Source organism: Oncorhynchus masou, unplaced genomic scaffold (assembly GCF_036934945.1).
Source record: "Oncorhynchus masou masou isolate Uvic2021 unplaced genomic scaffold, UVic_Omas_1.1 unplaced_scaffold_2352, whole genome shotgun sequence".
Lineage (NCBI taxonomy): Eukaryota > Metazoa > Chordata > Actinopteri > Salmoniformes > Salmonidae > Oncorhynchus > Oncorhynchus masou.
In genome coordinates this window covers 46,862-60,065 of record NW_027008812.1, presented here as the reverse complement: position 1 = coordinate 60,065, position 13,204 = coordinate 46,862, and the positions used below count along the sequence as shown (strand labels likewise).

At 50.6% G+C, this 13,204-nt stretch overlaps 1 protein-coding gene across 1 annotated transcript; it reads left to right on the top strand.

Annotated features, from left to right (window-relative positions):
- Positions 1-576: 576 nt before the first annotated feature.
- Positions 577-10,659, top strand: LOC135533387 (TIMELESS-interacting protein-like). Its single transcript, XM_064960729.1, has 7 exons — positions 577-726; positions 1,327-1,415; positions 3,341-3,416; positions 3,582-3,704; positions 4,557-4,620; positions 7,789-8,055; positions 9,628-10,659. The coding sequence occupies exons 1-7, from the start codon at positions 577-579 to the stop codon at positions 9,909-9,911; spliced, it is 1,053 nt and encodes a 350-aa protein (XP_064816801.1). The 3' UTR covers positions 9,912-10,659.
- Positions 10,660-13,204: the final 2,545 nt, after the last annotated feature.

Genomic DNA, 13,204 nt, shown 5'->3' with positions numbered 1-13,204 from the left:
GGGAGGCACAATGGCCTACGACTGTAGAGGGGAGGCACAATGGCCTACGACTGTAGAGGGGAGCCACAATGGCCGACGACTGTAGAGGGGATGGCCGACGACTGTAGAGGGGAGCCACAATGGCCGACGACTGTAGAGGGGAGCCACAATGGCCCGACGACTGCCAGAGGGGAGCCACAATGGCCGACGACTGTAGAGGGGAGCCACAATGGCCGACGACTGTAGAGGGGAGCCACAATGGCCGACGACTGTAGAGGGGAGCCACAATGGCCGACGACTGTAGAGGGGAGCCACAATGGCCGACGACTGTAGAGGGCAGCCACAATGGCCGACGACTGTAGAGGGGAGACAGGAGAGCGAGGTGAAGTTATGGTAGCTGTATATATATAGCTTACCTTCTTTCCCAGTCTTCTATCTTGTGTTTTTATATATTTTATAGTGCTATATATTTATTACTGCATTGTTGCGAAAAGAGTTTGTCAAGAAAGGCATTTCACTGTACTCGTGAAAATGACTATAAAACGTCAAATGTAATCCCACTCTTCTTCCTTGCAGGAGCCCGGTGATAAAGGAACCATGGTTGATCCGATGGAGAATGGCTTGTTTGACATTCCTGACTATGACAACACAGATGATGAGACCTTTCCTCCTCTCCCCCCTCCCTTCTCACCAGGAGAGGGAGGAGATCCTTTTACAGGTGAGGACAATGACAACTGGAGTTCACCAGTACCTAGCCTGGTTTCAGATCTGGTTGTGCTATTTTGCCGACTGCCATGGTTGCTGTCATGCTTATGATGATCTGGGACCAGACTAGACACACAATACCCAACACAAACCTGTGTGTCTACAGGTAGACTGATATGACATCATCATCATTATTGTTATTATAAACACAGCTGGGAGACTTCCTGCTTATTGACATCAGACAATATAATGGGTAGATATAGATAAGACATCATTATTGTTATTATAAACACAGCTGGGAGACTTCCTGCTTATTGACATCAGACAATATAATGGGTAGATATAGATAAGACATCATTATTGTTATTATTATTGTTATTATATACACAGCTGGGAGACTTCCTGCTTACTGACATCACAGACAATATAATGGGTAGATATAGATAATACATTATTATTATCATTATTAATATTATAATCACAGCTGGGAGACTTCCTGCTTACTGACATCACAGACAATATAATGGGTAGATATAGATAAGACATCATTATTGTTATTATAAACACAGCTGGGAGACTTCCTGCTTACTGACATCACAGACAATATAATGGGTAGACATTGATGGCTGTTGATGTTGTCAGGGGAGGAGGGAGGAGATCTCCAAGCTGCAAGTCCCTGCTGCCAAGAGGAGAGGCGTCAAGAGACCACAGCCCAAACTGGACTCTCAGAGGTACGTGTGTATTAGCCTGGAGACGGGCATAAATGAGCGTTTGGATCAGGAACCTCTACAGGCCAGAATGTTGAATACAGTTATATTGTCACGTACTTTACCGGTTGTCTGTGTGGCTGGTCGATTTGATGGTAGAAATGTGGGACAATATATTTCACAGGAAAGTTAATAATTACATCAACTGATCAAAGCGCTGGTAGTGTGTTCAGATTTCTATCACGTGAAGCATGTAGCAGAGCCATGTGAACAGGCTGGGCCAGTGTGCATGTAGCAGAACCATGTCAACAGGCTGGACCAGTGTGCATGTAGCAGAACCATGTCAACAGGCTGGGCCAGTGTGCATGTAGCAGAACCATGTCAACAGGCTGGACCAGTGTGCATGTAGCAGAACCATGTCAACAGGCTGGGCCAGTGTGCATGTAGCAGAACCATGTCAACAGGCTGGGCCAGTGTGCATGTAGCAGAACCATGTCAACGGGCTGGGCCAGTGTGCATGTAGCAGAACCATGTCAACAGGCTGGGCCAGTGTGCATGTAGCAGAACCATGTCAACAGGCTGGGCCAGTGTGCCTGTGTCTCCTGCATGCATCAGGTGAAATATGAACGGCACAACCAGCGATGTTGTGTAATTCTACTTTCTTGTGGATATACTGAGTACGGTTACATGCACACGATAATGTGATTTATTATGGATCGTCAAATTATAATGGGTCAATTTAAAAATGTTTACATGCTTTGTAAAAAATAAGGATTTCTCCTAATAACCCCGTTTCCAGGGAGACGTCTGACAAAGGCTCCCTGACGTCTCTCTGATAAATGCAGAACAGCACCAGTCTAAATTAACATTATACCACAGCGAACATGTTATTTTTTTTTGAGAAGCATATTTGATTCTGAGTTGGGACATTATAAAGTTTGTACGTGAGAACTATTTCTAAAAAACACGTATATTCAGTTGTTCCTAACTCACTTCACTAAAGAGGGAGGCTCTCGGCTGGTGTCAGCACAGGGGCAGATTTAAACACACCACTGGAACAAGAGGGAGGCTCTCGGCTGGTGTCAGCACAGGTGCAGATCAAACACACCACTGGAACAAGAGGGAGGCTCTCGGCTGGTGTCAGCACAGGGGCAGATCAAACACACCACTGGAACAAATGGGAGGCTCTCGGCTGGTGTCAGCACAGGTGCAGATCAAACACACCACTGGAACAAGAGGGAGGCTCTCGGCTGGTGTCAGCACAGGTGCAGATCAAACACACCACTGGAACAAAAGGGAGGCTCTCGGCTGGTGTCAGCACAGGTGCAGATCAAACACACCACTGGAACAAGAGGGAGGCTCTCGGCTGGTGTCAGCACAGGTGCAGATCAAACACACCACTGGGACGCCGGTTTAAGATGTGTACACATCCTAATCATTTGAAAGATGGCTCAGAAAGGCAGGTGTTTTAATTGGCGTCGGTTTACTTCAATTATGACCTCACGCCGATTTAAGATAAGCGGAGTAAGGTGTTTACATGACTAATGCCGTACTCGACCTTCTGACACAATCAGTTTAATATCAATAAATAATATCAAATATAAAATTTAAAATAAAAATGACCAACCAAACACACAAAAATGACCAACCACACACAACCGGTAAAGTAAGTTCAAATATAATTTTATTCAACATTATAGCTTGTACAGGTCATGAGAGAGAACTTTCCTAATCCAAACGCTCATTTATGCCCGACCATGAAAATCGATGTCTGGTTTTGGCATATTGTCCCTGTTCTGTTACAACCAAAGGAATTTAAAAAAAAAACACACAAAGGTTTTGATGATCAAATCATTGTTGATTCTCTTTGTCTTTGCAGCAACATTGCAGAGCTGTTTGATGTGTGGAAGTTCAATAGCCGGTGTTTTTGTTCACATGTTTTCCTCCAGGCTGACATCAGAAAGAGGACTTCCGGCTCTTCGCTCCCTGTTTGACAACGTTCATTTCAAAGGCAAAGGACACGAGGTAAAGGCTAACAGCAGATTCAAGTGTTGTGTCTCTGTTGGGCAGATGGGTCTGTTTTGTCTGTTTTTGTCACTCAAAGTGAAAGGCGTCGATGTTTGGCTAAAGGTTACCCAGTTGACTCCCACAGCAGCCAAAGGGTGTTGATGTGTGTGTGTTTTCCACCAGGCTGAGGACTTGCGGGGGCTGATGCAGAGGATGGAGAACTGGGCTCACAGGCTGTACCCCAAACTGCAGTTTGAAGACTTCATAGACAAACTGGAGACGCTGGGCAGCAAGAAAGAAGTCCAGGTCAGACTGGCAGGCTCTTGTTGTTCTAATCAACAGCCAGGTCAAACTGACAGGCCCTTGTTGTTATAATCAACACCCAGGTCAGACTGACAGGCCCTTGTTGTTCTAACCAACACCCAGGTCAGACTGACAGGCCCTTGTTGTTATAACCAACACGTAGGTCAGACTGACAGGCCCTTGTTGTTATAACCAACACGTAGGTCAGACTGACAGGCCCTTGTTGTTCTAACCAACACCCAGGTCAGACTGACAGGCCCTTGTTGTTCAAACCAACACCCAGGTCAGACTGACAGGCCCTTGTTGTTCTAACCAACACCCAGGTCAGACTGACAGGCCCTTGTTGTTCAAACCAACACCCAGGTCAGACTGACAGGCCCTTGTTGTTCTAACCAACACCCAGGTCAGACTGACAGGCCCTTGTTGTTATAACCAACACGTAGGTCAGACTGACAGGCCCTTGTTGTTATAACCAACACGTAGGTCAGACTGACAGGCCCTTGTTGTTCTAACCAACACCCAGGTCAGACTGACAGGCCCTTGTTGTTCAAACCAACACCCAGGTCAGACTGACAGGCCCTTGTTGTTCTAACCAACACCCAGGTCAGACTGACAGGCCCTTGTTGTTCAAACCAACACCCAGGTCAGACTGACAGGCCCTTGTTGTTCTAACCAACACCCAGGTCAGACTGACAGGCCCTTGTTGTTATAACCAACATGCAGGTCAGACTGACAGGCCCTTGTTGTTATAACCAACATGCAGGTCAGACTGACAGGCCCTTGTTGTTCTAACCAACATCTGGAGGTGTGGTGGTGTCAGTGGAAGCAGTAAGGTCTGAATGTTTTGTTTTCCAGACGTGTCTGAAGAGAATACGGTTGGACATGCCGCTGATACATGAAGACTTCGTAGGAGACGACGGTGAGAGGACAACGCCACCAACTACATTTAGTGTCAGAAAGGATTCAGTACGTGTCAAGTGACTCAGAGTGGGAGTGCTGATTTTAGGATCAGTTTTGCCTTGTACACAACCTGTGAATAAGATTATACCTACAGGGAGGACCTGATCCGAGATCAGAACTCCTACTCTGAGACGCTTAACACACACAGTCCCCGATCAATAGTGGTGTCTAGGGGTAGATATGACACAGTCCCAGATCAATAGTAGTGTCTAGGGGTAGATATGACACAGTCCCAGATCAATAGTAGTGTCTAGGGGTAGATATGACACAGTCCCAGATCAATAGTAGTGTCTAGAGGTAGATAGGACACAGTCCCAGATCAATAGTGGTGTCTAGAGGTAGATAGGACACAGTCCCAGATCAATAGTAGTGTCTAGGGGTAGATATGACACAGTCCCAGATCAATAGTAGTGTCTAGGGGTAGTTAGGACACAGTCCCAGATCAATAGTGGTGTCTAGAGGTAGATAGGACACAGTCCCAGATCAATAGTGGTGTCTAGAGGTAGATAGGACACAGTCCCAGATCAATAGTAGTGTCTAGAGGTAGATATAACACAGTCCCAGATCAATAGTAGTGTCTAGAGGTAGATATGACACAGTCCCAGATCAATAGTAGTGTCTAGAGGTAGATGGGACACAGTCCCAGATCAATAGTAGTGTCTAGAGGTAGATGGGACACAGTCCCAGATCAATAGTAGTGTCTAGAGGTAGATGGGACACAGTCCCAGATCAATAGTAGTGTCTAGAGGTAGATAGGACACAGTCCCAGATCAATAGTAGTGTCTAGGGGTAGATATAACACAGTCCCAGATCAATAGTAGTGTCTAGAGGTAGATAGGACACAGTCCCAGATCAATAGTAGTGTCTAGAGGTAGATATAACACAGTCCCAGATCAATAGTAGTGTCTAGAGGTAGATAGGACACAGTCCCAGATCAATAGTAGTGTCTAGAGGTAGAGATAACACAGTCCCAGATCAATAGTAGTGTCTAGGGGTAGATATGACACAGTCCCAGATCAATAGTAGTGTCTAGAGGTAGATAGGACACAGTCCCAGATCAATAGTAGTGTCTAGAGGTAGAGATAACACAGTCCCAGATCAATAGTAGTGTCTAGGGGTAGATATGACACAGTCCCAGATCAATAGTAGTGTCTAGAGGTAGATAGGACACAGTCCCAGATCAATAGTGGTGTCTAGAGGTAGATAGGACACAGTCCCAGATCAATAGTGGTGTCTAGAGGTAGATAGGACACAGTCCCAGATCAATAGTAGTGTCTAGAGGTAGATAGGACACAGTCCCAGATCAATAGTAGTGTCTAGAGGTAGATAGGACACAGTCCCTGATCAATAGTAGTAGTAGTGTCTAGAGGTAGATATGACACAGTCCCAGATCAATAGTAGTGTCTAGAGGTAGATATGACACAGTCCCAGATCAATAGTGGTGTCTAGAGGTAGATAGGACACAGTCCCAGATCAATAGTGGTGTCTAGAGGTAGATAGGACACAGTCCCAGATCAATAGTAGTGTCTAGAGGTAGATAGGACACAGTCCCAGATCAATAGTGGTGTCTAGAGGTAGATATGACACAGTCCCAGATCAATAGTGGTGTCTAGAGGTAGATAGGACACAGTCCCAGATCAATAGTGGTGTCTAGAGGTAGATAGGACACAGTCCCAGATCAATAGTGGTGTCTAGAGGTAGATAGGACACAGTCCCAGATCAATAGTAGTGTCTAGGGGTAGATAGGACACAGTCCCAGATCAATAGTAGTGTCTAGGGGTAGATAGGACACAGTCCCAGATCAATAGTAGTGTCTAGAGGTAGATATGACACAGTCCCAGATCAATAGTAGTGTCTAGGGGTAGATATGACACAGTCCCAGATCAATAGTAGTGTCTAGAGGTAGATATGACACAGTCCCAGATCAATAGTAGTGTCTAGAGGTAGATATGACACAGTCCCAGATCAATAGTAGTGTCTAGAGGTAGATATGACACAGTCCCAGATCAATAGTGGTGTCTAGAGGTAGATAGGACACAGTCCCAGATCAATAGTGGTGTCTAGGGGTAGATATGACACAGTCCCAGATCAATAGTAGTGTCTAGGGGTAGATAGGACACAGTCCCAGATCAATAGTAGTGTCTAGGGGTAGATAGGACACAGTCCCAGATCAATAGTAGTGTCTAGAGGTAGATATGACACAGTCCCAGATCAATAGTAGTGTCTAGAGGTAGATATGACACAGTCCCAGATCAATAGTGGTGTCTAGGGGTAGATAGGACACAGTCCCAGATCAATAGTAGTGTCTAGAGGTAGATAGGACACAGTCCCAGATCAATAGTAGTGTCTAGAGGTAGATATGACACAGTCCCAGATCAATAGTAGTGTCTAGGGGTAGATAGGACACAGTCCCAGATCAATAGTAGTGTCTAGGGGTAGATGGGACACAGTCCCAGATCAATAGTAGTGTCTAGAGGTAGATAGGACACAGTCCCAGATCAATAGTAGTGTCTAGGGGTAGATAGGACACAGTCCCAGATCAATAGTAGTGTCTAGAGGTAGATATGACACAGTCCCAGATCAATAGTAGTGTCTAGAGGTAGATAGGACACAGTCCCAGATCAATAGTAGTGTCTAGAGGTAGATAGGACACAGTCCCAGATCAATAGTAGTGTCTAGAGGTAGATAGGACACAGTCCCTGATCAATAGTAGTAGTAGTGTCTAGAGGTAGATATGACACAGTCCCAGATCAATAGTAGTAGTGTCTAGAGGTAGATAGGACACAGTCCCAGATCAATAGTGGTGTCTAGAGGTAGATAGGACACAGTCCCAGATCAATAGTAGTGTCTAGAGGTAGATATGACACAGTCCCAGATCAATAGTGGTGTCTAGAGGTAGATAGGACACAGTCCCAGATCAATAGTAGTGTCTAGGGGTAGATAGGACACAGTCCCAGATCAATAGTAGTGTCTAGAGGTAGATATGACACAGTCCCAGATCAATAGAAGTGTCTAGGGGTAGATTTGATGTAGTAGTAGATTTGTATTGGTTTATCGCAGTCATGAACTGATTTTACAAAATGAGATTCGGCATTCAGTATTTTATCTGGCACATCCATTGATCCAGGTGAGGACGACACCGCGGCGTCGAGAGACGGACGTGTCGTCAACCATGACGACCCAGACCCGTTTGGAGACGGAGGTTTCCCTGAAGACCCCCCAGGACGGGTCCCCTCTACCCCTGCCGCTGCTCCCTCCCTGTTCCCGTCCTCCCAGGCTGGCCCGGTCCACTCCACCCCAGCCCCCTCCCTGACAGAAGAGCAGCAGAGACGTATAGAACTCAACAAACGGCTTGCCTTGGAGAGGAGACTGGCCCGCATGCAGCAACACACAGGTCAGACACAACATCACACTCAGAGAGGAGACTGGCCCTCATGCAGCAACACACAGGTCAGACACAACATCACACTCAGAGAGGCGACTGGCCCTCATGCAGCAACACACAGGTCAGACACAACACACTCAGAGAGGAGACTGGCCCTCATGCAGCAACACACAGGTCAGACACAACACACTCAGAGAGGCGACTGGCCCTCATGCAGCAACACACAGGTCAGACACAACACACTCAGAGAGGCGACTGGCCCTCATGCAGCAACACACAGGTCAGACACAACACACTCAGAGAGGAGACTGGCCCTCATGCAGCAACACACAGGTCAGACACAACACACTCAGAGGAGACTGGCCCTCATGCAGCAACACACAGGTCAGACACATCACACTCAGAGAGGCGACTGGCCCTCATGCAGCAACACACAGGTCAGACACAACACACTCAGAGAGGAGACTGGCCCTCATGCAGCAACACACAGGTCAGACACAACATCACACTCAGAGAGGAGACTGGCCCTCATGCAGCAACACACAGGTCAGACACATCACACTCAGAGAGGAGACTGGTCCACATGCAGCAACACACAGGTCAGACACAACATCACACTCAGAGAGGAGACTGGCCCTCATGCAGCAACACACAGGTCAGACACAACATCACACTCAGAGAGGAGACTGGCCCTCATGCAGCAACACACAGGTCAGACACATCACACTCAGAGAGGAGACTGGCCCTCATGCAGCAACACACAGGTCAGACACAACACACTCAGAGAGGAGACTGGTCCTCATGCAGCAACACACAGGTCAGACACAACATCACACTCAGAGAGGAGACTGGCCCTCATGCAGCAACACACAGGTCAGACACGACATCACACTCAGAGAGGAGACTGGCCCTCATGCAGCAACACACAGGTCAGACACAACATCACACTCAGAGAGGAGACTGGCCCTCATGCAGCAACACACAGGTCAGACACGACATCACACTCAGAGAGGAGACTGGCCCTCATGCAGCAACACACAGGTCAGACACAACATCACACTCAGAGAGGAGACTGGCCCTCATGCAGCAACACACAGGTCAGACACATCACACTCAGAGAGGAGACTGGCCCTCATGCAGCAACACACAGGTCAGACACATCACACTCAGAGAGGAGACTGGCCCTCATGCAGCAACACACAGGTCAGACACAACATCACACTCAGAGAGGAGACTGGCCCTCATGCAGCAACACACAGGTGAGACACGACATCACACTCAGAGAGGAGACTGGCCCTCATGCAGCAACACACAGGTGAGACACGACATCACGCTCAGGCAGACATTTTGTACAGTGCAAAACATCTAAACTACCTGACATTGAGCTTGTTGGTGAGGATCGGCCTGATCAAGGCACAATCACTAATCTATTTGGGATGCGAGATGATTTTGTAGATCAGTGATGCGCTGATCCTGTCAATCACACTGACTAACTACATGTGCTGCATTGTTGACAATCCAATACATACATTTTCATTTTACCCTTGATGGAGGGCAATAAAGTGTCTCCCTCCCTCTCAGATGGCTCCAAGGAGATGGCCAACCAATCAGCAGACGGACCCTCTCCCTCCCAGTCCCAGGAGATGGCCACCCAGTCAGCAGACGGACCCTCTACCTCCCAGTCCCAGGAGATGGCCACCCAGTCAGCACACGGACCCTCTCCCTCCCAGTCAGCACACGGACCCTCTACCTCCCAGTCCCAGGAGATGGCCACCCAGTCAGCACACGGACCCTCTCCCTCCCAGTCAGCACACGGACCCTCTCCCTCCCAGTCCCAGGAGATGGCCACCCAGTCAGCAGACTGACCCTCTCCCTCCCAGTCCCAGGAGATGGCCTCCAGCCAATCAGCACACGGACCCTCTACCTCCCAGTCCCAGGAGATGGCCACCCAGTCAGCAGACGGACCCTCTACCTCCCAGTCCCAGGAGATGGCCTCCAGCCAATCAGCACACGGACCCTCTACCTCCCAGTCCCAGGAGATGGCCACCCAGTCAGCAGACGGACCCTCTCCCTCCCAGTCAGCAGACTGACCCTCTCCCTCCCAGTCCCAGGAGATGGCCAACCAATCAGCAGACGGACCCTCTACCTCCCAGTCCCAGGAGATGGCCAACCAATCAGCAGACGGACCCTCTCCCTCCCAGTCCCAGGAGATGGCCAACCAATCAGCAGACGGACCCTCTCCCTCCCAGTCCCAGGAGATGGCCAGCCAGTCAGCAGACGGCCCCTCCACCAGGTCCTCCTCACACCCCTCCCCCAGCCAGTCAGCAGACGGCCCCTCCACCAGGTCCTCCTCACACCCCTTCCCCAGCCAGTCAGCAGACGGCCCCTCCACCAGGTCCTCCTCACACCCCTTCCCCAGCCAGTCAGCAGACGGCCCCTCCACCAGGTCCTCCTCACACCCCTTCCCCAGCCAGTCAGCAGACGGCCCCTCCACCAGGTCCTCCTCACACCCCTTCCCCAGCCAGTCAGCAGACGGCCCCTCCACCAGGTCCTCCTCACACCCCTTCCCCAGCCAGTCAGCAGACGGCCCCTCCACCAGGTCCTCCTCACACCCCCTCCCCCAGCCAGTCAGCAGACGGCCCCTCCACCAGGTCCTCCTCACACCCCTCCCCAGCCAGTCAGCCCCTCCACCAGGTCCTCCTCACACCCTCCCAGCCAGTCAGCCCCTCCACCAGGTCCTCCTCACACCCTCCCCCAGCCAGTCAGCCCTCCACCAGGTCCTCCTCACACCCCTCCCCCAGCCAGTCAGCCCCTCCACCAGGTCCTCCTCACACCCCTCCCCAGCCAGCAGCAGCAGGATGGGGACGATGAAGACCCGGACCAGGGAGACCCAGAGGACAAGGGCCAGAGCAGGCCAGACCGCTCCAGGGACAGAGCTCTAAACATGGCTTCCCCTGCTGAGGCTTGACTCCCTGGTGTGTGAGGGAGCTGTAGTCAGCCCTGTCCCTGTGATGAGCAACAACAGCAGGGCCTGAGACACACACAGAACCGCTGACTCCCTGGTGTGTGAGGGAGCTGTAGTCAGCCCTGTCCCTGTGATGAGCAACGACAGCAGGGCCTGAGACACACACAGAACCGCTGACTCCCTGGTGTGTGGGGAGCTGTAGTCAGCCCTGTTCCAGTGATGAGCAACGACAGCAGGGCCTGAGACACACACAGAACCGCTGACTCCCTGGTGTGTGAGGGAGCTGTAGCCAGCCCTGTCCCTGTGATGAGCAACGACAGCAGGGCCTGAGACACACACAGAACCGCTGACTCCCTGGTGTGTGAGGGAGCTGTAGTCAGCCCTGTTCATGTGATGAGCAACGACAGCAGGGCCTGAGACACACACAGAACCGCTGACTCCCTGGTGTGTGAGGGAGCTGTAGTCAGCCCTGTTCATGTGATGAGCAACGACAGCAGGGCCTGAGACACACACAGAACCGCTGACTCCCTGGTGTGTGAGGGAGCTGTAGTCAGCCCTGTTCATGTGATGAGCAACGACAGCAGGGCCTGAGACACACACAGAACCGCTGACTCCCTGGTGTGTGAGGGAGCTGTAGTCAGCCCTGTTCATGTGATGAGCAACGACAGCAGGGCCTGAGACACACACAGAACCGCTGACTCCCTGGTGTGTGAGGGAGCTGTAGCCAGCCCTGTCCCTGTGATGAGCAACGACAGCAGGGCCTGAGACACACACAGAACCGCTGACTCCCTGGTGTGTGAGGGAGCTGTAGCCAGCCCTGTTCATGTGATGAGCAACGACAGCAGGGCCTGAGACACACACAGAACCGCTGACTCCCTGGTGTGTGAGGGAGCTGTAGCCAGCCCTGTTCATGTGATGAGCAACGACAGCAGGGCCTGAGACACACACAGAACCGCTGACTCCCTGGTGTGTGAGGGAGCTGTAGCCAGCCCTGTTCATGTGATGGGCAACGACAGCAGGGCCTGAGACACACACAGAACCGCTGACTCCCTGGTGTGTGAGGGAGCTGTAGCCAGCCCTGTCCCTGTGATGGGCAACGACAGCAGGGCCTGAGACACACACAGAACCGCTGACTCCCTGGTGTGTGAGGGAGCTGTAGTCAGCCCTGTCCCTGTGATGAGCAACGACAGCAGGGCCTGAGACACACACAGAACCGCTGACTCCCTGGTGTGTGAGGGAGCTGTAGTCAGCCCTGTCCCTGTGATGAGCAACGACAGCAGGGCCTGAGACACACACAGAACCGCTGACTCCCTGGTGTGTGAGGGAGCTGTAGTCAGCCCTGTCCCTGTGATGAGCAACGACAGCAGGGCCTGAGACACACACAGAACCGCTGACTCCCTGGTGTGTGAGGGAGCTGTAGTCAGCCCTGTCCCTGTGATGAGCAACGACAGCAGGGCCTGAGACACACACAGAACCGCTGACTCCCTGGTGTGTGAGGGAGCTGTAGTCAGCCCTGTTCATGTGATGAGCAACGACAGCAGGGCCTGAGACACACACAGAACCGCTGACTCCCTGGTGTGTGAGGGAGCTGTAGTCAGCCCTGTTCATGTGATGAGCAACGACAGCAGGGCCTGAGACACACACAGAACCGCTGACTCCCTGGTGTGTGAGGGAGCTGTAGTCAGCCCTGTCCCTGTGATGAGCAACGACAGCAGGGCCTGAGACACACACAGAACTCCCTCCACATCCATGGCTCCAACTGTCTGCATACATACTCACCCAGCACCAAGGGACGCTGTCTTCAAGGACTGACAACTCATCTGAGGATGTTTTCTCTCTGTTCAAGTACATTTTCAATTAAGTTTATACAAATCTAAAACATGGTCATGTGTTGTCAACCATTTTTACTCTCTAATAAATGTTGCCATACGGGCCAAACATCTTGTTGTCGTGCTGATGTCCTGTTTCCTTTCATTGTTGCTTTTCTGAGCAAAACGCCTCATCACCAGCCATACAAAACGCCTCATCACCAGCCATACAAAACGCCTCATCACCAGCCATACAAAACGCCTCATCAACAGCCATACAAAACGCCTCATCACCAGCCATACAAAACGCCTCATCACCAGCCATACAAAACGCCTCATCACCAGCCATACAAAACACCTCATCACCAGCCATACAAAACACCTC

Coding starts and splice junctions, on each gene's coding strand:
- LOC135533387 (XM_064960729.1), top strand. CDS start 577: ATGGTTGATCCGATGGAGAATGGCTTGTTTGACATTCCTGACTATGAC. Junction 727..1,326: donor ATGACAACTGGAGTTCACCA/GTACCTAGCCTG, acceptor TGATGTTGTCAG/GGGAGGAGGGAGGAGATCTC. Junction 3,417..3,581: donor TCAAAGGCAAAGGACACGAG/GTAAAGGCTAAC, acceptor GTTTTCCACCAG/GCTGAGGACTTGCGGGGGCT.